At 40.5% G+C, this 27143-nt stretch overlaps 1 protein-coding gene across 3 annotated transcripts in view; it reads right to left on the bottom strand.

Annotated features, from left to right (window-relative positions):
* The window catches only part of mllt3 (MLLT3 super elongation complex subunit), a 118402-nt gene extending 91741 nt beyond the window's left edge, over positions 1-26661 (bottom strand). For 2 of the 3 annotated variants that reach the window (XM_063069015.1, XM_063069016.1), the window contains exons 1-2: positions 26454-26661; positions 26027-26210 (exon numbers count right to left, since the gene is read on the bottom strand). In XM_063069015.1, coding sequence (XP_062925085.1) covers positions 26027-26210; positions 26454-26465 — 196 coding nt within the window. In that variant the 5' untranslated portion in view covers positions 26466-26661. Of the gene's footprint in view, positions 1-26026; positions 26211-26453 lie in introns of those variants that run through there. The other variant, XM_063069017.1, reaches the window with a different exon arrangement.
* Between the last annotated feature and the right edge of the window lie 482 nt (positions 26662-27143).

The raw sequence follows: 27143 nt of genomic DNA, 5'->3' as shown, positions 1-27143 counted from the left end.
TTTCATATTGTATTCTAAGGGTTTGGTGGCAAGGTGAAGATACATCTCTACCAAAGGAGGTGCAAGATGCTCCCTCCCATCACGTGAAGCCATGGGATCAGGTGGTGGATGGTCGTATGAGCAGCTGGTGCACATCACATGTCCTGGTTATGCAACCACTAACGCCAGGCAGACAACCTCGAGAGTATTGATAATGGCTGAGGTTACCCATCGTCTAAAGTCATGGCCCAGAAGGCAATGGCAAACCAATTCTGTACAAAAATTTGCTAAGAATGATTGTGATTATAGACCATGACCACCCATGACTTACACACAACACAATGATGATGATTCCAGAAGAAGTGTAGGGGAAAAAGTTCCATTCAAAACCAATGGTCAGCATTCCTTACTGATCACTTAACTGGCTACCATCCCAAAGCCCAATGTAAATTTGTCACAAGTTTCATACAGCAATGCAGAGTACTGGGCATTTAATTTGGTTGCAGCCTATATGCAATAATATCCTACAAATCTACAGTTTATCAAGGTTCAAATTTTCCTAAGTACAGGTCCCCCCCCCAGCCATGAACACCCACCTCATGAACATCCGATACACATGTACAAACATTTGAGAGATTGGCAGGATGGATTTGCCATCCTCTAGGAAAAACAGTTCTGCAACCTTTCACTCCCCTTGCAACAGTAACACAACAATTGGGGGCTGGACTGGGTTGAGCTGAGCTGACCTACTAACTGAATCCAGCTGCTCTTCCCACACCTACTTGCTCTCCCATCACAGCTGTTTCTCAGGAAAAGAACTCTTTTTTAAGCCTAGGGACTACCAGTACAAATTTCAAAATACCACAGAATCCCTTGTGTTTGGGCCAAAATATGTACACATCTTGAACAAGAGCAAAAGATGCAGATAATTTCCACAGGTAATACAACTTCAAATAGGATGAAAACCTAGATCTCTGACAAAGGTAATTTAGCATGTGAAATTGTTCTTAATATCAACATTTAACTGAAAATAAGTTTCAAATAAAAAGTGGTAACACACCATCCGTGGAACATAACTCATTAGAATCCAGTGCCCAATTGCTACAGCTGCCCATTCACCTCCTCCCTCACCATCATTCAGTGCCCCAACAGTCCTTCCAGGTGAGGCAACACTTCATCTGCAAATTGGTCAGGGTGTTCGGTGCTCCCGATGTGGCCTGATGCACTGGTTAAACTAGTCATAAATTGGGGGAAATCACTTCATCAAGCACCTCTGCTCCATCTGCCATTAGCGGAACTTCCTGGTAGCCAACATTTTAATTCCAATTCCTGTTCTGACATGTTGGTCCATGGCCTCTTTTTGTGGCATGATGAGGCCCCCCTCAAAGCAGAGGAGCAATATCTTATATTCTATCTGGGTAGACTCCAATCTGATGGCATGAACATAGATTTCTCCTTCAGGTAAAAAAAAATCACCTTCCTTTCACCTCCCCTTGGTACCCCTCCTCCATCCCTTTCTATTGTCCACTCTCCTCTCTTATTGGATCCCTTTCACTCCAGCCCTTTACCTTTCCTACCCACATGGCTTTACCTATCACTTCCAGTATTCTGACGTCTTGCCCCTTCCGGTCCTGAGGGAAGGGTCTCACCCTCAAACATCAATATTTTTTTCAGGGTTTACTGGATCTTGAAAGCCAGTGGTAATAAATCACTTCTCCTCTAACTGGCAGTCTTGGTGGCTTTTGTGAAAGGCTTTCTCAGTAACTGACTTGATCACAGCAAAAGCCATCCTCTGTCGCGTATCACAGACATCATCTTCTTCATGTGCCTTGCGCGTTAACACGCTTGGGCAATCATGGCTTTCCACATCAAACGATCCCACGCAGCGTCAATGATATCTCACACACATAGATCTGTTAGTTCTTTCACAGTGTCTATATATTTTCTTCTTTGCCTTCCTCTTCCGCGTTTCCCAGGCATACGGCCTTGTAATGTAAGGCATTCTGTTTCTCCCTTTCTGATGACATGGCCCAGGAAATTAAGTTTCCTCTCATTTGATGTTCTCATTAAAGATCTCTTTGTACGGGCACATCGGAGTACTGTCTCATTAGTTACCCTACCTCTATATGATATTTTCAGCATTCTTCTAAGAAACCATATTTCTGTTGCTTCTAAGCTTCTTTGGAGTTCTGGTGTTATAGTCCATATTTTGGAAGCATACAGCAACATTGACCAGATGTAACATTTTAGTAGCCTAAGCCTTGTTGCTATAGAAATGTGTCTGTTGGAATAAGTGGATTTCATATCACAGACATAAATGACCAAAACTTGGGTATTCAGAAAATGTGTTCATTTCCATGGATGCTGCCAAGCCTGCTGAGTTCCTCCAACATTTTGTATGCATTTCATTAGAAGTAATGTTTATTAACCAGTCACACACCCAGAAAAGCATAAGGTATCTCTTGGTCACCTACCCCCACACTGTAAAATTAAACAAAACAATTAATCTAACTGTGTAAAGATTTAAAGATCTACTCTCAACCTAAACAACGATGAAGAATGTTAGTTCATTTGGTCAACAAACTCAACTTGGCAGATGTAATGATACCAAATTGCTAAAAGTAACAAAAATTTGCAATCATTAAAAAATGCATATCTGATAAATACAAACTTTTTCTATTAGTTTGCTATGTATTCCAGGATGGCAATTTGTAGGATGAAGAGTGAAAAACAGGGACAAAAGAAAAACCGAACAATTTCAACCATCTCTCAGGAAAAAAATGACTGCAGAGGAATTCTCAGTGATTACCAAGGTTTCCCCAATCTAGAATCAAACAGTGGGGGGAAAAAAGCCTTTTCAGCCCACCACATTCATGCTCATCATACTTTGATGTGTGTTGCTTGCTTGCCTTAGACCTCAGTTAGCAGTAAGGTTTGATGGATGGCCCTTTTCATCCAAGCAATTTAACACACCTTCATAAAAATCACCGAAATCCATAAAGCACCAATTTCTCACAATATGTTACAAAATAGGCTTAAATAAGACACTAGACGACACCGAAAAGATGTTTTAATTAAGCACTCTTCAGACAGATCAAACTATTAATTATTAACAAAAAAAATCAAATTACAAAGAAAACTGAAATTGAGCCTCCTTTCCCCATCGACACAAGTATAAAAGTTTTGATCAGTCTCAAATGGGCAAGCAATAAACTCAAGTTAAGCAGCGAACTGCTTACAAGGAATAATCAGTCCTGTGCCAAGTGCAAGATGGCATTTGCAGCAAACTGAAGAAAACACAATTGCTTAAGTCTTGCACAGAGCCAGCAACACCTTAATCTGTAGTCCCACCCAAGTATCATCTTCCTAAAAATGTTGGTTCATACTCCCCTAGATGCAGATCAGGCTTCACCTAATCATGCCCAAAATGCTGGCAATATCCAGTTTAAATGACCCAATTCTCCACTTTCAAATCAACCCACATGCAGCAGTCTTCATTTAGTATTCAGTGCAGTGATCAAATCTCCAAAAAAAAGACTGCATTGACTTGGAGATTATGGGACTGTATTATCAAATTTGTCTGTGGTTTTTGGTAGAGATTGAATTATTTACCCTCTCTGAACATCATACCTCCCACCCTACCCACTGATTGGCGAGTTACTCTCCCACACCCACCTCCGATTATCTTCTTTCCCCAACCATAATATATACCAAGGAAAAAATCAGTTTCAATTTTCATCTCCTGTGCCACAGCACGGCAGCTTAACCCTGACTAAAGTGTGGGAAACCATGGACTGAGCTACACAAGTAGTCATGCATGGCCCCTAGCACCAAACTACTGCATCATAGAAAGTCCATTTTGTTGTTGAATCAGTAACAGTATCCAATCCCACCTTCAGTACTATGTCCATAGATCTGTAGGCACTGTTAAATGTCACGAGGACATCAAGAGACTGTCTCAACAAGCTGACGTCCATCAATAAGGACCCTCACCATTTCGGATGTGCCCTTGGGAGGTGACACGAGAGCCTGAAGACTCACATTCAACAATTCAGAACAGCCTCTTCCCCTCGGTCAAGATTTCTGAACGGTCATGAACCCTACCTCATTATTTTCTTTATTTTGCACTATTTTGTAACTTTAGTAATTTTATGTCTCATTGAACTGCTACCAGAAAGCAACAAATTTCATGTCTTGAGAGAGTGATAATAAATCCGGCTCTAAAAAACTTGCTTCATCTTCTAATATTTTGTGCCATCATCTTATGAACCTTTGCCAAGGGAAATAAATACCACCTACCTACTCCATCAAACACTGTCAAGTTATATACACCCATAGCATCTCAATACTATTCAGCAAAACTGGCCTCAACAGCAAGAGTGTGGGGGGCTATCTGCTCTAATATTCTTCTCTAGTAAACCCAATCCTTCCCACTTCCATCCCTTCTGATTCTCCTGCCTCTGAACTACGTACAGGGGCAATCTGCAGTTTCTACTAACCCAACATGTACATGTCTTTGTATGTACAAGAAAACTAGAGCAAACAGAAGAAATCCATGGAACATGCAGACTCCATACAGACCGTACCCAAACATAGAACTGAGTCTGGTACACTGAAGCTACGAGACAGCAGCACCATTAGCTGTGTTAAGGGGTCTCTACTTGGCTGCCACTATTCCAAAGAAAACAATGCTATCTTTTCCAACTCCTATCAGCTATAATTTCCTAGTCCTGGCAATATCATCAAATCTCCTCTGCACCATCTCCGGTACAATCACACCTGTCAATTAGTGACCAGAACTAGACAAAAATGCTCAAGCAATGGCCAAGCTAGTGTTGCATACAGCTCCAGCTGTTCTTATATTTCATGCCTTGGCTAACAGAGCACTTTGAGTAATCACAAACAAGAGAATCCGCAGATGCTGGAAATCCAAGCAACACACACACAAAATGCTGGAGGAAGTCAGCAGGCCAGGTAGCATCTATGGAAAAGAGTAAACAGTCAATATTTCAGGCAGAGACCCTTCATCCAAACTGGAAATAAAGATGATGTTAGAGTAAGAAAGTGGAGAGAAGAGAGAAAGAAGAACAAGGTGATAGGTGAAACAGGGGAGGGGGGGAATAAAGAGCAGTAAAGTTGATTGGTTGAAGAGTTAAAGGGCAGAGAAGGGGGAATCTAATTAGAGAGGGTAGAAAGCCATGGAAGAAAGTGAAGGGGAGGAGCACCAGAGGGAGGTGATAGGTAGGCAAGGAGAAAGGTGAGAGGGGGAAATGAGGAATAGTGAAGAGGGGACTGTGGGGCAATTAATCTATGTTCATACCAATCAGGTTGAAGGCTACCCAGATGAAATACAGGGTGTTGCTCCTCCAACCTGAGTGTGGCCTCATCATGACAGCAGAGGAGGCTATGAGGGACATATTGGAATGGGAAGAATTGAAATGGGTGGCCACTGGGAGATCCCACTTTTTCTGGCAGGCACAGCATTAATGCTTGGCGAAGCAGTCTCCGAATCTACGCCAAGTCTCGCCAATATACACGAGGCCACACTGGGAGCACCAGATACAGTAGATAACCCCAGACTCACAGGTGAAGTGTCACCTCACCTGAAAGGACTGCCTGGGGCCCTGAATGGTCGTGAGAGAGGAGATGCAGGGGCAGGTATGGCACTTGTTCCGCATATAAAGATATGCATCAGGAGGGAGATCAGTGGGGAGGGATGAATGGACAAGGGAGCGATCCTTGTGGAAAGCAGAAAGTGGGGGGGGGTGGAAAGAGGATGTTTGCCTGCCTTTTTTTTTAAAACAGCACTCAAAGCAACTGAGAACATAATCGCCTAGGTCGTTCTTCCTCCATCTTCACTTATATTCCCATTGATTGCTCATATCCTTGCTTTGTGACACTTCCCCAATCAAACTACGACACTTCCCCAATCAAACTGCGTTACATTACTCAAGATTAATGATAAAAGATATTCTTTTCCATCTAGCTCATCAGTCCGTGACTTTCCTCTTCATCCTAAACCACAGAGTTTTTATTTAATCATCTGCAAAATTCTCTGAGCCATATTTAAATCATGAACACATACAACCAAAATCACAGGGGGTTGAGTATTAAGCTGTGTGGTGAACCAAGGGTAGCAGCCTTCCAGTTACAGAAAAGCCACCTTTGCTTCATGCCACTGTCCATTTTGGATCTAGTTTTATCTGCCCTGATGACCATCTTACAATGTGGGATCAGTCAGGCTAAATTCCACGTTCATCACAAGAAACCAAACTTACTAGTAAGACTGAAGAAGAAGCAAGAAAGTTCAATTACATTTATGACTCACAATCTGCTCTTATATTCATGCTGGCCATCACAATAACCCGTGCCTTTCCAATAAAGTTCCCTTAGGGGGAATCGCAAGGGCAGCACAACGCTTTATAGTATAGGCAACCCAGGTTCGATTCCCGCCAATGCCTGGAAGGAATTCGTACGCTCTCCCCGTGACCATGTGAGTTTCTCCGGGTGCTCACACAGTCCAAAGACGCAACTGTTGGTAGGTTCATTGGTCACTCTAAATTGTCCTGTGATCAGGCTCTGATTAAAATCGGCCGGGGGGGAGGGTGGTGGGGAAGAGAGAGAAAATCACTGGGCAGCGAGGCTTGAAGGGCTGGAAGGAACTATTCCATGCTGTATCTCAATAAATAAATAAATAGATACTTTTCTCATCACTGATGAAAAACTAACTGTGCTGCAATGACTCAATTTATCCCTAACGTTGCTTTCTTATGAAAATAAAACACTCCTTCAACCCTGTGGCACCACTGCTGTAGCCAGTAAAGATTAGAAATACTAGTCAATGCTTCTACCATTTTCTCCCATATTTTGCTGATCCACCTGAGATACAGTGGCATGCAAAAGTTTGGGCACGCCGGTCAAAATTTCTGTTACAGTGAATAGCTAAGCGAGTAAAAGATGACCTGATTTCCAAAAGGCATAAAGTTAAAGATGACACATCCCCTTAATATTTTAAGCAAGATTACTTTTTTTTAAAATTTCCATCTTTTACAGTTTCAAAATAACAAAAAGGGAAAAGGGTCCAAAGCAAAAGTTTGGGCACCCTGCATGGTCAGTACTTAGTAACACCCCCTTTGGCAAGTATCTCAGCTTGTAAACGTTTTCTGTAGCCAGCTAAGAGTCTTTCAATTCTTGTTTGGGGGATTTTCGCCCATTCTTCCTTGCAAAAGCCTTCTAGTTCTGTGAGATTCTTGGGCCGTCTTGCATGCACTGCTCTTTTGAGGTCTATCCACAGATTTTCAATGATGTTTTGGTCGGGGGACTGTGAGGGCCATGGCAAAACCTTCTGCTTGCGCCTCTTGAGGTAGTCCATTGTGGATTTTGAGGTGTGTTTAGGATCATTATCCTGTTGTAGAAGCCATCCTCTTTTCATCTTCAGCTTTTTTTTTTACGGATGGTGTGATGTTTGCTTCCAGAATTTGCTGGTATTTAATTGAATTCATTCTTCCCTCTACCAGTGAAATGTTCCCCGTGCCACTGGCTGCAACACAAGCCCAGAGCATGATCGATCCACCCCATTGCTTAACAGTTGGAGAGGTGTTCTTTTCATGAAATCTGCATCCTTTTTTCTCCAAACATACCTTTGCTCATTGCAGTTGAAAAGTTCTATTTTAACTTCATCAGTCCGCAGGACTTGTTTCCAAAATGCATCAGGCTTGTTTAGATGTTCCTTCGCAAACTTCTGAGGCTGAATTTTATGGTGAGGACACAGGAAAGGTTTTCTTCTGATGACTCTTCCATGAAGATCATATTTGTGCAGGTGTCGCTGCACAGTAGAACAGTACACCACCACTCCAGAGTCTGCTAAATCTTCCTGAAGGTCTTTTGCAGTCAAACGGGGGTTTCGATTTGCCTTTCTAGTAATCCTACGAGCAGTTTGCTCGGAAAGTTTTCTTGGTCTTCCAGACCTCAGTTTGAGCTCCACCGTTCCTGTTAACTGCCATTTCTTAATTACATTATGAACCGAGGAAACGGCTACCTGAAAACGCTTTGCTATCTTCTTATAGCCTTCTCCTGCTTTGTGGGCATCATTTATTTTAATTTTCAGAGTGCAAGGCAGCTGCTTAGAGGAGCCCATGGCTGCTGATTGTTGGGACAAGATCTGAGGAGTCAGGGTATTTATAAAGCTTTGAAATTTGCATCACCTGGCCTTTCCTAACGATGACTGAGAACAAGCCATAGCCCTAACAAGCTAATTAAGGTCTGAGACCATGGTAAAAGTTATCTGAGAGCTCAAATCTCTTGGGGTGCCCAAACTTTTACATAGCGCTCCTTTCCTTTTTCCCCCCACTCTAAAATTGTACAAAACAAAAATAATACACTAATCTTGCTTAAAATGTTGAAAAGAATGTTTCATCTTCAACCTTCTGTCTTTTGGAGATCAGTTCATCTTCTACTCACTTAACTACTCAAAGTAACAGAAATTTTGACCTGGGTGTCCAAACTTTCGTATGCCACTGTGTATTTCATCTGAGCCTTCCTCTTTCACTACGTTCATATCATTCATTTTTAAATACTTGATTACCTTCACCCTTCTTGAAGACAGTTGTAAAATATTGCATTTCATTGACATTCAGTTTGAAAAGGTAATCTGTGCAGCCATTGGCCAACTCTTAAACTTGCTCTTATGTAGACAAAAACTATTGTATATTTTTTAAAACTTTACTATTGTTTTCAAAAAAAAAACCCACATAGTAATTCATCAAGATCACAGATGGCTGTGGAATTTCCGGATAGCTGTAGGGCAGTCAGTATATTCTAGACATCTGCATTTTGGACTTCCCGGTTCACCACAGGACAAGTCCAGAGGTACACTTCATACTTCTTCCTCAATTTTACATCAGTCATACTTGATACATCTTGCATAGCCCTACTCCTCGGAGTGGGTTTCCTGACCTTAAAAGTTAGTTAACTAAGTTTATTTTACTTCAGTTCAACGCATGTTTAATTGTTCCGATGTTTGATTCAATTCATGTTGTCTTGAACCTACCATTCAGAGAAGGGGAAGAAGTGAGGTTTGATCCAACAGATGCTGACCCACATCTAAAGCGGTTAAGTTACATAAAGTCATTGCATTAAGTTACAGGAGTGTTGGCGCGTGGCCAGGTGGTTAAGGAGTTCATCTAGTGCTTTGAAGGTTGCTAGTTCAAGCCTTGGCTGAGGCTGCGTGTGTCCTTGAACAAGGCACTTAGCCACACATTGCTCTGTGATGACACTGGTGCCAAGCTGTATCGGCCCTAGTGTCCTTCCCTTGGACAACATCGGTGGTGTGGAGAGGGGAAACTTGCAGCATTGGCAACCGCTGGTCTTCCATACAACCTTGCCCAGGCCTGCACCCTGGAAAACTTCCAAAGGCGCAAATCCACAGTCTCATAAGACTAACAGATGCCTATATATAAAGTTACAGGGCAAGCATGGCAGAGAAATATTTTATTCAACATTTAGAAGCTGCAGCAAATGTAACCCAATTAAATCATTGTCCACCATCTTTAACATCCATGATAGACATTCTGATCCAGTTATGTAGTCACTTTGTTTATATCATTTATATTATAGAGCCATACAGTAAAATCAACCAGAAATACTGGTAACGTTCAGCTTTTTGCATTGTTTACCTGAATGCTATCTGTCTTATTTCCACTACTTTCACAACTAAGGATTAGTTTAGTTGTTATTACCACATGACCAATGAAAGATCTATCCAGAAAAGGACAGTGTCTTATGTCATTAGGTTTTCCAGATGGTCACTGATATCGTGAACCACAAAACCCCTGGAAGACACTACCCATTGGCACAATATACTAAAACATGTTGGTTTAATCCAGTGTAGAAAGCCGGGCGGTTGTAAGGTGCACACAGCAAGAAACTTATGGTTACAAAAATGAACCAGAGTTGAGTACTTTACTTACTTTGACTAAACAATTCCTCCATGAATCATGGAATTAGCGACATGCCCATTACATTTGTTGTGTAGATGATGAAACAACACATACAGTGGGGAATACCCACACTCCCTACTGTTTTACTCCTTGTCAACCCCAGCTCCAAAACAATCATTGTTGATAAGTCAGGACCAAATTTAAGATGTCCCTTCCAATGCTTGTTCTGGAGGTTCTCTGTACAATAACAGAGCTTTGTATTCACTCATCAACAAATTGAGACCACATTAACAGTAAATATATAATTATCCATTCAATGAATGTTATGATGCATATTTCTTGCCACATCTCATCCCTATCAAAATACAAAATGCACACCTGCATCAAAATAACCACTTAAGGTCACAACAGAGTCAATGTCCTGGGGTAGATCATCCACTGCTCAAAGAGAATTCCCTGTCTGCCTCTGGCCCATGCTGTTTGTTTTGGTGTGGTCTCAAATCCAGGTCTTCCACACAAATCCCAGATCCAAGGCAGGTCAGTACAGTCGAGTGCAGCACTTGAATGCCACAAACAGCTGGTTTGGAATATTGTCAGACCATCAACATTGTCACTTACCAGAGCCATCAAACAAAAGAGTAACAAATGTGAACCAATGCGTACACACAAAAGTTCAAAACATCAAGTCTAACATAATTGAAATCAAACTGCCTCTCCTTTCTCGTTGCAATATGGTCTCCTCCAAACACTTGGATAGAGATACAGCACTCATGAGTGGCAGATTTCCCAGTCTGACAGCTGGAATAAACGTGGTGTGTAGCCATTCAGCACAGTCACGTGCAGCCCTGACAGCAAGGCCGCAGGTGCCACCTCCTGTTTAGGCCTGTGTTTCCTTGCAGAAGTCCCAGCATAACTAGCAACCAGTCACACCATCAGAACTGACATGAAAGAGAAATCATGGGGCATCATTAAATTTACCACCAACCCAAAGACCATATGGATAGCCATGGATTGATTGCGTTTTCCCATATTTGTAGGAATCCTTCTTCTACTAGCATATTTATTTGCCTTTTGGGCATAAGCCTGGCAGCACTAATGACAAGACTATAGCATCCTCCAAAGTATTGGGGAATGGAACATGTTAATTCCTGAGCACTCAACTGGTAGGGTAAAGCTGCCTCAATTTGCCGCACAAGTCTGTTTTATGGTCAACCATTTAATAAAGCTCTCCTACCGAAAGGAACCAAGGTGGAGAAATTCTTTTGGTCATATCAGCACTATATTGGAATATATAGAAGCACCAGTGAAATTAACTACTTGGCACAATACAAATTTAATTCCTTCTGACTTGTGTGGAAAAAAAATTGCTACATGAGAAAAAATTATTGCTTCAAGTCTAGTTGCTAGATTTGCAATTGAAATCCGCAGTGGAATGCCAAATATTTACACCCAGTAACATGGGAAGCAGATGACTTATGACAAAATTATTGGACACGGAGGACATTGGAGTTTCCTTCTTCACTGCAATTTTGCAATGTGCTGATGTTCATGAGTTGTTGTGTAAAAACTTGAACACCATAACTTTCATTCACACCGCCTCAAAAACAGGAGTAAAATTAAACAGTGATCAGTAAGATTTTTCTGCCATTTTTGTACACAAGTAGATAAACAGTAAAGCCATCCCCAACTGCAAGGATCACAGAATTGAGTGTGTGAAAAAAAAACATGATTTCTTTGTACTTTGCAATGTGTTGCTTCCATTTGGTTAAAGTACGTCAGGATGATCAGTCTTTGAATAATCAGACCCCACAAAAATCAGACATCTTGTCTAAAATGGTGCCAAGGAAATGTTAAACCTTGCACATTGACAAGTTGCACTGTTTGCACTTATGCTCAAGAATGTGTTTTTTTGGAAACAGATGTACGTTGCCCTGACAAATGCTATTTAGAAACACTTGTTTGATGTGGTTGCAATCAAACAAGTAGAAAGTGTGGGAACCAACAGCAAAGAGTAATAGTGCAATCTCAACAGCAGCTAAGACTTGCTTTCTATTTGAATTGGCTGGTGGGAGCATACAGGTTTTGGGGCTCCAACTAAAAATGCTTCTGGATATGAAGCACTATTTAAAAAAAAAACACAATTCATGACAAAAACAACCCAAGGTGGCAAGTTAGGCTGTGATAGTGCTTGGTTACTGCACAATAAAAGTAGGGTACTTGGGATCATTTCCACCTCATTTGTGGTAATGAGATTTACAAATTTGCTAAGGCCAAGATGAAGCAGTTAGTTAACTGACAAAACAAAAGACCATTACTGATCCTCCCAAAGTTACATGAAATTTCCACTCTAGCAAGCTGTTCATAACCTGAAACTGCACAGTAGAAAATACTGTACTCTTGCAGCAGCCAGCAAACCCAATCTACCACTCTCCAAAACACTCAGTATATGGCCCATATGCAACTTTAGCATTCATAAGCTAGGTAGAACCTTATTTCAATTAAACATCAAACTTTGCAGTAAATCAAATTAGTGAAAAGCGAAATATGATATCCAGATTTCAGCCTAATTTGGGAAGTCTAAATTCTAGTCTTCATCTCCAGCAGCACCACCCTTCCCCCGACATCTCAATAACTGGCCTGCTGAATATGGGAAAACTTCATACCACATTGATATTTTTTTCAAAGCTTGCATCTCCAAGTTTACAAAGCAAGAAAATAACTGATGGAGCTTTCAGTTATAAATAAGGGTTGTTACCAGGGAAAGAATGCAGGACTTTAATGCTGTAAACTGGAACCTCACTGACCAGCCAATTTAGGCTCTAAAACTAGTGACCCTGAAATTAAGTGCACCCCTATATGGTGCACTAATGCCTGAGCGGGTCAAGGCTCTTACACTGTCAGCTGCATTACACATTCTGCCAATAAATTTACACTCCCCAGGGAATGTTTCAGAACAGGTAGTGATGTGCTTCAGGGATAGTTGTGAAAGTCAGCTCCATCTTGGGCACTAGCCTACAGAGTACCCAGGACATCTTTAGGGAGCCGTGTCGCAGAAAGGCAGTGTCCATTATTAAGGACGTCCAGCACACAGGGCACGCCCTTTTCTCACCATTATCATCAGGTAGGAGATACAGAAGTCTGAGGGCATACACTCTGCGATTCAGGTACAGCTTCTTCCCCTCTGCCATTTGATTCCTAAATGGACATTGAAGTTTTGGACACTACCTCACTTTTTCAGATATACAACATTTCTGTTTTTTTGCACATTTTTAAAAATCTATTCAATACACGTAATTGATTTACTTGTTTATTATTATGTTTTATTTTATTTATTTTTTTCTCTCTGCAAGATTATGTATTGCATTGAACTGCTGCTAAGTTAACAAATTGCACGTCATATGCCGGTGAGAACAAACCTGATTCTGAAAGCCTAATTATTCTGGCAATGTCCAATGATGGTCATTCCTGAAAGAATATGGTCTAAATTTCATCACAACACTTCAAAGGAGCATTAACTAGTAAATGACATTTAAATGCACAGCTGGCAAAGAAAATTGCACTGTGGCACAGTGAAGCACAGGAAAACATCCAAAATTTCATTGCATTGCAAATTAAGACATATTGGGCTGTTCTGTTTCGCTTCCCGGATATACATTTTCTGCAGCAATCATCACTTCAATTTAAGTCTAGTGACTGCAAACTCAAATATCAAGATTGATCACACAACAGAACAGTCGCAGCCATTCACATTCTCAGTATTTCATGATAGACGGAGTCACCTTAAAAGACTACCTTCCAAACCACAAAGTCCTGAAGGACACTGGTAGAAAATTGTGTTATTTGGATTGTATCCAACAATGAGACTGCAATGAAATATTTCTGCAGTGCTAGTAACGTATAGGCCTGCTCTAATATCCAGTGCAGCATTGGGCTATTTAAAATGCACATCAAGAAAATTATTTCAAGTTCAATGTAACTTACAAGTAACTTTTGTATTTACAGATTAGAAACCACTTGGGCTACTTTGTTTCTTAACACTTATACATCAATGAGTTGTGGCTTTTGTTCTCCAGATGCTCACTGTCCTACAAGCAGGACAACAATGTTAAAACAAGTAATCTGCAATAGCTCACAATACAAGGAGGAAGTGACCCAGCAGCAGACAGGCTTATTAACTATGCTTCAATAAACTACTTCCTGAGAACCCCTTTCATTGTGAAAACCATATAAGAATTTGCATTTATGGTGGAGTTCCTGTTTACACGTTCTTTCCAGGTCCCTTGGCTCTCCCATTTCTTCTTGTGTTTCTTGCTAGCAGCACCAACCTGTCACTTCAAAGCTACTCTTTGTGCTCTACCTATAGAAGTTAGGTATGATTTCTGGCAAGTCATAAAACAATTACTGCCAAATTCTTGCATTCTCTTTGATTTCTAGGCTTGCCCTGAGGTTCAAAGCAATTGGTAAGCCCTTTCCACCACATATTACTCTGGCCATTCCAATTCTTTATGTTCCTTGAGAGATTCAAAGATAAATGTTCCCTTAAATGAATTTAGAACAATAAAAAAAATCTACAAAGATTAACACTTAATACAACAGTATTACCAAGTTACTCAATATACATAAAACTTCAAATTGACAAAGAGCAAAACTAGCCCCATAAAACAGACATTAAATTTGTCAGTAGAATGTTATCGACACTTTCATCATTAGCTTAAAAGGGTGATAACGTGACAAGCTGAAGCAGAACCAAGATGTTACTAATTTTGTAGAAAGCAACTTATCAATAATGGAGTATATCCAACATAAATTTTCAGGTATTATAAATGCTATTTTGTATGTACATAGGCAATTTCCCAAATTTAAAAAAATTAAGCCAAAATTATTTCTATCAGCTTGAAATGAAAAAAAACTATCACTAAGTTCTCAGTAAAACAAAACTTTGGGTCTGCTTGGCCCCACTGTAATTTAAACTGAAGTAATTGATTGAATGATTGGACAAAAACGTAGCAAAGAGTTTAATATGGTAAGTGAGGTCATGCACTTTGGTAAATGGAATCAAAAGTCAGATTACCTAAACAGAGGTAAACTGTTTAAACTGTTCTAAACAGACTGAAAATGAGTGAAGTCTGGAGGAATCGTGGTGCGTCTCAGTGCACGAATCACAAAAATTAGCAAGCAGCTGAAGCAAAGAGTTGGAGGCAAATGTTACATTTTGCTTATTGAAAGGAGGCTGGAGTTTAAGAATGGGGAGGTATTGTTACAGTTGGACACCTGGAATGTTGTGCACAATTTTATTCTCCTTACCTACGAAAGGAGATAGTATCAATGGAGACAGCTCCAAAGATTCACCAGGGATGACGACATTGTCCTGTCAACACTCCAGGCATTTTGTGCCTGTATTCCAGGTGTGACCTTATGCAAACAGACAAGATCCTAAGAAGGTTTGGCAGACAGATATGGAGGGGTTATCATTCTTGGCACCAACACAAAGGGGACATAGTTGCAAAATAAGGGACCAGTCATTTAAAACAGGGGTGCACAGGAATCTCTTCTGAAGGGCCCTAAATCAAATCGAAGAAACTGAGGATCATGGGGAACTGACAAAGAATTGATCAGCCACGATCATACTGAATGGCAGTACGGGCTTGAGGGGCCTGACGACTTATTCCTGCTCCTCGGGTAAATCCAAGTAATTGTAAGTGTTTCAAGGACATGGGTCCAAGTTAACAATACTGCAGAAATCTGCTCTAAAACCTGCAACATTGACTTCAAGCTCAAAGACTACAGAAATCTGCAAAATCTGTACCATCAAGACCAGCAACTACTTACAACTTCTGGCAGTAGTGGTGGGAGGAGTGGGGAGGATGCTTGGGAGAAGTAATAGACAAAGGTTGCTGCACACATTTCCCCTAGACGAATAATTTACACAACATTGATTCAATTAAAGGAGCAAACAAACTGCAGCATCGCTGGGGTGGGGGTGGGGGTGGGGGAAGGAGGGGTGGAAGGAGAAAGAGAAAGAAATAAGACCATAAGAAATAGGAGCAGTAGTAGGCCATCTGGCCCATTGAGCCTGCACCGCCATTCAATAAGATCATGGCTGATCTGACCATGGACTCATCTCCACCTACCTGCCTTTTTCCCAAAACCCTCAATTCCGCTACGATGCAAAAATCTATCCAATTTTGTCTTACATATATTTACTGAGGTAGCTTCCACTGCTTCATTGAGCAGAGAATTCCACAAATTCACCACTCTCCGGGAAAAGCAGTTCCTTCTCATCTCCGCCCTAAATCTACTCCTCCGAATCCTGAGGCTATGTCCCCTAGTTCTAGTCTCACCTACCAGTGGAAACAACTTTACTGCCTCTATCTTATCTGCCCTTTCATAATTGTATATGTTTCTATAAGATCTCCTCTCATCTTTCTGAATTCCAGCGAGCACAGTCCCAGGCGACTCATTCTTTCCTCACAGTCTAACCCCGTCATCTCTGGAATCAACAGAATCAATATTATGGGTCAAGACCCTGCATCAAGACCAATAATTCAATTTATACAATTTTCATTACTTCAAAAGAATACTTCAAAGCAATACTTGAAGGCTATAAACCAGTTAATTAATAAAATGGAGATGTACAACAGCAAATAAAAAAGACAATTTCTCCTTTATGAAATTATAAATATTCCATTTAACTAACTTGGATACCATGTTTTACATTTCTTTTAAAAATAAAACTTGGCACCCAGTACCTTGCAGCTCTTCTTTCGTTACTGTCATTGTTTTTATTATGAACAGTTTTGCCTCTTCCTTTTGTCTGGTATGAGCATAACTCAATCCAGAGTGGAGGATTGCACAACACTGACAAACAAATTAGATGCAAAAATTCCATAAAATGACATTGAGAAAGCAAGCACAATGTTTCAAGATACAAGAGGTGCAGTAGCAAACAGGGGCAGCAGAGGGACAAAGGTTACACGTTACAGCACCTTTGAAAATCCACTCTGCTCTTTAACTATTTACAACAACATTTTGATCCCATTAACTGATTACTTGGAATCTAGTTCACCAGATTATGCTTCCAACTCTCCCTTCCTCCTGACTGAATTACAGAAATGCTCATCATTCCACTGTGCTTTTAAAACACAATTAAAAGTGTTTGCAATATCAATACTGAATAACCTTAACAGTCTGATAAATCTGCTAGTCTGGTACAAGAATCGCGAGTTACCGAATTTGGAGTTTTTCCTAAGATACAGTCACTTGTTCAATATAATCATACAAGGAATGTTCATACAGCAGGACTCCACAACCAACCAGCTGAGCAGTTTTGGTGAGGAAGAAATTTTGGCATGAAGATGCAAAGAGCTTGTTGCCTTATAAACACAGCAAACTTTAAACAAGACTGTAATATGGATTGTGGAAGGAAGTTACTTGCAAGAAAATAACATTTCCTCACAATGGAAATGCCTGTATACAGTCTTATGTACAATAGATCAAATTACAATAAACCATACAGAATTAAATATCTATCTTTATTGCTACATTATTTCATTCATTTATTTAACTATAGATAAAAATCAAAAGCTCTGAGAAATAAACATCCAGTTTTTCTTTCTGAAATTATTATGTAGTTTTAAGTGCACTTTACTTAATCCTAGCCTAGTCACAGGAAAATTTACAATGACCAAATTAACCTACCAACTGGCACGTCTTTGGACTGTGGGAGGAAACCTGAGCTCCTGGAGGAAACCCACGCAGTCACAGGTAGAATGCACGAACTTCTTGCAGGCAGAGGCAGGAATTGAACCCGGGTCTCCTGTACTGTAAAGTGCTGTTGGGCATCTGGTTACAAGCATATGCCTTGAGTACAAGGGAAATTAGAGGACATTCAGAAGGGCAAAAAAGGATACAAGATATTCCTTGACAGATGAGGTAAAGGAGAAACCCAAGAAAATTAAGTGCATTTGAAGAAGAAAGCAATGGGGAGACGAACAGATCCCCGAGGATCAGTGTGGTCATCTGCATGTAAAGCAATCGACAGTTGAGGTTTTAAATGAATATATTTCACCTGTATTTACCTGGAGAAGGTGACTGAAGCTAGGGAATTCAGGGAGGAGAGCAGTGATATCCTGATACACATGGACATTACAAAGGAGGTGTTGGCAGTCTTAAAGGATAAAACTCCCAGTGCTTGATCAAGTGCACATGAGGATGTTGTGGAAAGCAATGGAAGAAATTGCTGGGGCCTGGCATTTTGTTTAAAATCTTCATTGACCATGGGACAGGCACGAGAAGACTGGATGGTGGCTAATTTGCTTCTACTGCGAGGATAAGCTAGGGAATTTCACAGTGAATCTTACATCAAAGGAGAGAAAGCTACTGAAACGGATTCGAAGAAAACATGATTTCTCTGCATTTGGAAAGACCAGGACTGATGAGGGACAGTCAGTATGGCTTTGAGCATGGAAAATTCTCTCTCAAAGTTGATTGACTTTATTTTGAAGAGGTGATCAAAAGGATCAATGAGTGCATGGTTGTTGACATTATCAGTATAGGCTTTTGACAAGTTCCCACATGGTTGCTGAGATCTCATGGGATCCAGGGGAAGCTGGCCAATTGGATAGAAAATTGGCTTGGTGGAAAGTCAGAGGTGGTACTGGCAGGGTGTTTTTAAAAATGCGTGTGATCAATGGTGTACTGCAGGCATTGATGTGAAGTCCCCTGCAGTACCTCATCTACATTAACAATTTGGATGAGAATATAGGTGACATGATCAGTGAGTTTGGGGATGATACCAAACAAGATTATAACAGAACCCAGATCAACTGGGAAAATAGGCAAAGAAAAAACAGGTGGGATTTGACTTAAGTGCAAAGTAATGCATTTTCCCAACTTAAACATACGGCAAATGACAGGCCCCCCAAAAAGTGTTGTAGAACAGAGACCCGTAGGGGTACAAGTATATAGCTCTCCAAAAAAAATGGCAACAAGGTAAAGGATATCATGTCAAATTTAATTCTCAGCTCCCCTTCAAGGTTTTAAAAAGTGGACTTCTTGGTGTTGGTAACATCCTGCTCCCTTTAAAAGCAGAAGGCATGAAATAGAACCCAAAATTTTCTCTTCACTCTGCACCAGCACTGCAACCTAACGTAGCATCATCTTTCACCTTTAGCTACATCAATTCCTTCTGATCCATTTTACCCAAACATCCAAGGCACCAAATGTCCATTTTGCTAATATCATAATTAAAATCTCTGACCCTGTTGAACCATTCATAACCATTCTGCACAAACCTCCCTACTAAGCAAGGTTCATTATTCTACCCTTCTCCACCTTCTAGTTGGAGGGGATTCTTGGAGGCAGGCTTTCAATTCATTCAGTGTTGGATTTTAATTAACAAGTCTGATTTCCATTAACTTGTAATTGTCAACAAGTTACTGTTTTCTGTCACCTATCTCTAATTCTAATCCAACATCAAACCAAGAATTCGGTGATACTTATTCTAGTATAGCAGGAGGAAGGTAGCCACCAATTTTTAGCCCCTGCTCAATTACAATCCTTCCACGATGCATCTCAGGCTGAACCAACTGCAGGACTAACAACCCATTTGTATAGGTGAACCTCAAATCCCATGTCCCAGCAGAAAGAATGTTGCTCAGTATCCTAGCTCTCCAAGTCTTTACCGCCAAGATTTTATTTTAATGCATTATTTCCGTTCCTAATTTATCCGAACTTAAGGTACGAAAGCCTACAATATACCCTTGAGAATCCCACTGTTGTTCTATGAAGTAATACCTCATTCTTATCTTCACAAGTATTCAGATTTAAGCTCTACTCCCAATTTCCATCCTGTCCCCTTTATCCAATTTTAATAACACCACTCTCTGACTTGTATTTGGAAACAATTCGTTCTAAAAAGGCTTTTCAAAGACCTGAAAGCAGGCTTTCACTCATCCCTTAAAACTATTTGTGATGTACAATTCATCTTTAACATGCATTCATAGTGCCTCGGTGTCATTGTTGAGTGAGTAGCAGCAACACATTTAGCCTGGAGTACGATAACTGAGTTCAAGTCTTACTCTAGGTATTTGAATATGCAATACAAGCTAATACTTCAAGGACTAGAAGGTAAGAAAACTATTTTATTCCTTTTTCATACATAACTGTCACCTTAACTAAATTTTACTTCATCTGGCCAAAATTACCAAGGTCATAAACATCTGGAAATAATTAAACATAAGCCACAAGTTGGCTTGAGTTTCCAGAACCTTTTTATCTACTCAATGAAGTCCAGAAATTACACAATCATCCACTGAAGTTGAAATTTAAAAAAATATTCTAGAAGTTCTTCCCGGACACTACAAAAGTTGATTATCAAGCCAATGTATACATTTCTGCATCCCTTCTGCTCCCAAAAGTTCTTCCAAAAAATCTAAGAAACTTGAAAGACTAATGAAAGCAAAAGGATCTGCACCCTGGGTAGGTACCAACTTGGCTTAAAGAAGCAATAGCTTGTAGACAATGAATCCACCCAGCCTAAATTCAGAAAGGACAATGTTCAACAAATATTCATTTTAAACTGTAAAATAACATTTGCACCTCCTTCCCATATCGAGAGTAGAAACATCGAAGTCCTTTCATCAGAAAATTTTGAAAACATACTAAGATAGATAACACACACAAAATGCAGGAGTAATTTAGCAGGTCATGCAGTATCTATGAAAATGTATAAACAGTCTAAGTTTTGGGCAGAGATCCTTCTTCAGGACTGGGAAGGAAGAGGGAAGGCACCAGAATAAAAAGGAAGGTGGACAGCTAGAAGATGAGGGGCCAAGTGGGTGGGAAAGGTAAAGGGCTGGAGAAGAAGGAATCTGCTAGGAGAGGAGAGTGGACCATGGAAGAAAAGGAAGGAGGGTTACTAGTGGGAGGTGAAAGACAGGTGAGAAGAGGCAAGAGACCAATGTGGAGAAGAGAAGGGGAAGGGAAAAAAAAATTACCAGAAGGGAAAAAAAATTGATGTTCATGCCTTCAGGTTGGAGGCTACCTTGACAGAATACAAGATGTTGATACCCCACGCTAGGGTGCCTCATCGTGGCGAAGAGAGGCAGTCATGAGTCGACATGTTGGAATGGGAATACGAACTAAAATGGTTTGTACTGGGGAAATTCCACGTTTGGTGCGGAGGTACTTGACAAAACTATACCCCTATTTATGTCAGGTCTCACCAGTGTAGAGGAGGCCATATCAGGAGCACTGAGACCACGGACAACCCTAACAGATTACAGATAGATGAGAGTGAAGTAACATACAACTAGTTCTGAAAATAGACAGTCACCTAGTTACACATCTAAATGGGTAGATTTCCCTTTAAAAAAATAATAGGCACTACAACACAAGTTTTCCTCAAGATGGACCAATTAACCTGTAACATTCTGAAATCAACCATGGAAAATAAGGAAATGATACATAGGACAACACCTAAAATTCAAAATCTGTGGAAAAGACTGCCATCTAGTGCACTGAACTTGAACTTGGCATGGGCTTTTGTAAATGATTGAAAATTCTGAACAATAGGAAAAAAGTTCTGCCACATCAATTACCTTTTTAGGCTCTAGGAATACTGGGAAGGGGACATGAAGGGTTATTAATATCTATTTAAAAGAAAAATTCTCATACTATTTATGGAACCTGTTCTGCACATGAAAGCATAACATGCAACTTCCCCAGTTCCCTAAACAGAATGCTATACTCATTAAAATTTAATTTTCCTCACCCAGGTTGCTTGAGGTGTCAAATTTTAGGACCATGCACTGCTATATTAAAATGCTGCAATCAAACCCAATTTCCAATACATTCATTTCTTCCTCCATTACAACTACCCTGATTTATGCCATGTAATTATCATTGACTTGAAAGGGATTTCAGGCAACTGCTGTTAAAGCCTTGGTTATAAACCAAAACTATTTTAAATAGACAAGCCATTACGCCTTCATTTCTTTCTCAGAAATAGTAAAGTTCTGGTTTGAAGTCCTTTAGGGGAACCTAAGGGATATTTTCCCTTTACGCAATGTTACACAGTAATTTTCCTAAATTTTCCCAAGAGTGTTAACGGTTTTTAAAACAGTGTGCTACAGATGAAAATTTATGTGCACGAGTGTAAATTAGCCAGTGACAGGTTCAAGTTTAAATGCCATTCAACCATACACGTATACCATAACTACATGAATATAGGTTGCACAGTGGTAGTTCTGAGTACATTCATTACCAACAGAATGCTTAAAGGCAAGATGTTCCATGTACAACTGCACTGCTTGTGACAATTACCACAAAGGGCACATGGCTTAAGTTCTTTGAAAATCTTCCATAAATCATTGTACGAATATAAAAATAGAAAGCACAGATTACTTAGAACACTTCTATATTGTTTCAATATAAATATTAACTTAGCCAAATTCCAAGAATTTTAGAGAAAATCAGAAATTCAAAACTACAAAATATCACATGTATACAGTTAGTCTATGCTTCACATAATATTTACAGCACAAAAAAATGCAGCATAAAACAAGCCCAAGAAAATGAAAGGGTTACAACTAAAAATCTCACTTATTCTTGCAAATGCTGACTTGGCCTGAGTATTTCTAGGGTTTGTCGTTTGTTCCAACTGATTTTAAAAATCAGACAAATCTACCACGTGTCCAAATAAACAAACGCTAAGTAAAAATAAATTATATTAAAGTAGTACTTTAAAAAATGTGTTCATTCATTACCAGTATAAGATCATTGTAGTCAAGACTTGTGTTTAACAATAATTTGGAATCTGCAAGTGCACAATGAATCAATGAAAAAAAGTCCGGATTCCAATCTAATTGTGACAATTTTATTGGCTCATTCTTCAAGGATCAAGAAAGCAAACCACAAAAGAAATCAAACTTTTGACTGGAGACCTTTTGAAACAACAGAAAACAATACTGTCACTGAGTATTTTTAAAATTGAAGTTTGCAATATTCCATTATAAGAACAGGTTGGAATATAGGATAATAGACACCAAAAATTCTGTTGCTATCTTACATACTCACTAACACTCCATGAAGATCACAGTTCAACTGTAACATCTCCATTTATTTCCAGATCACAAGCCAAAAATCCTTCCATACCTTCTACCAACCATTTATAAACCACTTGTGACAGAAGCCTTCCACTGCATAAAGCAAGCCTCCTGTCATTTCCCAAACATTTTTTGTTTCCTTCTTTGGAGGAGTCAATTAAAAACTACAAGAACACCAAAAGCATATATATATATCTTTTTTTAAAAAACCACTTCCATTTTTCCCCTAAGTAGAGGGACTTATTCACAAAACTGCAGTTGCATTTACTAGCAGCAAACCCCAGAAATTGTACCTCAGAATTCTTATCGGTCAATTGGGCAAAAATGTTAAATCAAGTCAACCTAGAAATACACAAGTGATCATGTATAAAATAAAGCCTTTGATGGGCTGGAAAGCAGGGTAGCAGAGCTGTAAGGAGCAATACCTCAGAGTTGCCAAGCCAATAGTCATCCCTGAGTGCCTCCAAAACAGACAGCACATTGTAATGCAGTGTGTGAGCCAGTGACTCTTCAAAAATAACTAAAAGAAGAATTTCAGGGTATCTCAAGGGCAAGAGTTAAATGCCAGCTTAAATGAAGACTCACAATAACCACAGTGCTAGTACCCCAGATTCTCCTTGTACATATAAAGCTACCACATACTCATCTCACTTTTTTCCCCTTTATAATTTTGTAGATTCAAAACTTCCTAACCTTGGCCAATTTATTTTCAGGTTGCAAGCCATCCCGCCTATAAGCCTTCCAATCGTCATTTTTATGACTTAGTTGTTTTCCTCCCCACCCCACCTTCTAGATGTTTAGTGGGTTATTTGTGAAGTGCGTCGGCTCGCGACTGCAAGGCATCCTACAACTACAAGCTTACTTTTAATTTGAAGACAGCGTCTGGCTCACTTTCCATACAATTTATGGAGTGTACAACATTGGAGGAACCAGAGGTTCTTGGTTAGGTTCAGAGTTAAGCCAGCATGACAAACTTAGGGCAAATACAGAGTTAATCATTTTTGATTTACAATGCTATTGTATCCCTCTAAAGATGTCCAAATCAATTGATTAATCAATCACGGCGACTGTCTAGCATTGAACGCCAAGCATCAATTTAAACGACGGGTAAATGTTTGAATAAACACACACATTTCAGGCTCTTAATTTTTTCATGTCTTAAACAGACTTATCCAGGTTTAAATATTTAGAATGCGAGTTTACTCAAACTAACAGGTTATCTCAAAAAAACCCGCTGTTGATTTTAGAAAGATGATCGGATGCAACATTTGTATCCCTCAGCTCTTTCAATAAACACCTCACATCAGTTGTCTTAAAAGGCGAAACTTTTCTCAAAGCTGAACTTTAAGAATCAGACCTAACACGCCCACGTTCTCGCATTTTATACAAAGTGAAAATTATATGAATATATACATCTTCCAAGTTCTCGCGAGTAGTTGCCGCAACTTGTAACCGACTGCACGACAGGGAAAGAGGAGTGCAGACATCACTTAAAATTGACGGGTTCAGCCTGAATTCAGAAGGATGCATTGCAAAGTCTGCTGTACGGAGAATCTACTTCCTCTCCGCCTAAGAAGTGCGTTTAACTTTGACGGCTGATGATTGGGCACGTGTTTTAATAATGCGTTGTGGTCCAGAGTAGATCACATATTCAAACCGTTGTCGTGTTCCTCTTCTCTTCCTCCCCCCCAAACAAATACACATACACACACCACATCCTGTCCCAATTTCTCGCTATAACCCGGCTCTAGGCGTCTTCATACACGTAACGCGGGTTGTTGTTTAACACAAAATGCGGTAAATAAGAGTTTTTGAATGCTTCAGTAGACAAGACAAACTTGCATGAATTAAACCCGCTGTGGGCCAGCTGAAAACGCCCGGTGTACTTCATTCATATTGTTATATCGACGGCTAACTGCGATCCAAGTTACTTCGGCAAGCAATTTATAAACATTTCACCTCATCAGACCAACCAAACTATTATCCAAGCGGTTCAAATATGGGACAGAACAAGACCCATATCGAGTCTGCCAAGTACAATTGGATTTTTGACATCTTGCTCTGCTTAATGAGTTAACACCATACAAAGCGTAAGATTCGAGCCAGATTGAAGACCCATAAATTAACCAGATTTCTCGTGCACGTTGAAATGTTAATCTTCGCCAATTTCACTTTAAATTTCAGGTCATTTATACCCACGGTAGTCTGTGATTCGATGGGTTTGCAGAAAAATTCTTTTGAACGGAACACCACGCTCGCAATTGCCACTGCTCGCACTTAGTTTAATTTCAACTTAAATTTCCAACCGCAGGTGGGTGTTTTCTAAGTATAAAACTTAAGCAAAGTTTGCATTGGCCTACTGCGTTTATTTAAAGTAGACTACGAAATTAATTCGACAAAGTTTACTGAAAAAAATTATCGTTAAGAGTCGAATCGTCTGAAGAAGTAGCACAACACAGCAAGACACAAGAAACTGCGGAACGATAGTATATTTAATAAAAATTTAATTCGCGAAGGCACCTGACAGGAGCTTTTCCAAATACAAACTGATACCAAATACAAAAGGAGCTTAAGGCAGAGAAGATGCAAACTCTTGGGTGAGGGGGTAGGCTTTACGTCTCCAAAGAGAGACGCCCGATTCCATCTGCCAATATGACAAAACACACGCGAATCCCAAATAAAATTGTTTCCTTAACCAAGTTCAATCTCGATCCAATTCAATCATTTAAAAGTGTACACAAGTGTTTAATACCACCGGAAAGTTGCTCTATGCAGCTCAAGTGCTAAGATTGCATCGCAATATCATTTGAGTGATTAAAATACCGCTGGCCTATACATCAATATTTAAGACTCTGCAGTACACAACAGACTTATTTTATTTTTAAATCGCTGGGTCCCTGGGGACTGTTTTAAGGCATCTGAGCTTAAAAGCGTACCACCTAAAAACAGCAAGGTAGAGCTTGGCAGAAAAGAAATCCTAAAAAGAAATCCATGACTGCTTACCCCGCTTCGGTCTGGGGAAGCTGTCGTGCAAGTGAAAGACGACTTTCTCCACAAAGTGCTGAATATTGCTGTGTTCGGGCCCCCTGACAAACACCATCCAGTCGTGGGTGAAACCTTCAACCGTGGGTTTCTTCCGAACCTGGGCCCGATGGCCTAGCTCCAGCTTAACCTGAACAGCGGCAGCCTGAAACACACGCACATAGACAGAGAAGCGCGTCAATATGGATAGCAACAGCCCGGGCGCCGGCAGCAGAAGCTGCAACAGCCGGGAAGTGCCTTGCTCTTTCGCCCACCCAGACAGATGCAGTTTAGGATGCTTAATGCAATCGTCAGACATGTGCAAAACAAATTTACAAAACTCTCGGCGAATGTACGTAAACGGACAGCAGTGGCAGCTCCGGACGACTCGGCGGGGTGGGTTACTCACCGAGGCGGCCATCCTCCCTTCCTCGCTCACTCAGAGCGGAGCGGAGTAGGGGACGGAGGGGTGGGGGGGGCGCGGCGGCGGAGAGCCACAGCCCTCACAACCGCTCCGCACAAACAGCAGAGTTGCTGCGGCTGTTTATTGGGAGAGTGGAGCCAGAACCCCCGCCGATGGCGGACATTGTACACACGAGTGTGTATGTATGCGTGTGTGTCTTATTACTGAGAGGGAATTCGGCCGCCCGAGCATGCGCGCTGCTCCCCCCACGGCCTGCCCCTCCTCCTCTCCACCCCCGATCACCGAACGAGCAGACTACGCGATCGGCACCTTCAATGTGCTGCCGCTCGGGAGGATGCCCTGGACAAACACAGCAGACGAGGGAAAGAACCGCAAATACCCCCGCATACACAACCAATGCACATTTTCAGTAAGTCCGGCAAACGCACACACATTCAACGACATACGCGCTTTTTTCCCCCCACCCAGAAGCACTGAGTTATTGTAGAGCTGGTAAGTCCACAGATAGAGAAGGACCATAGGCAATTTAACGAGTGGAAAGCAAGTCGTACTAGTATATAAAGAAATATAATTCTCAGTGAAGATTGCGTATGATTATGTTTCGGAGAACATGGGGCCAGCTAAAGTAGAAAGGCAAATGTATCAGTCATACCAAGTGATCAATAATATTCATGT

Source organism: Mobula hypostoma, chromosome 16, assembly GCF_963921235.1.
Source record: "Mobula hypostoma chromosome 16, sMobHyp1.1, whole genome shotgun sequence".
Taxonomy (NCBI): domain Eukaryota; kingdom Metazoa; phylum Chordata; class Chondrichthyes; order Myliobatiformes; family Myliobatidae; genus Mobula; species Mobula hypostoma.
Note: the sequence above shows the minus strand (reverse complement) of the source record. Positions and strands in the feature narration are given on the sequence as shown.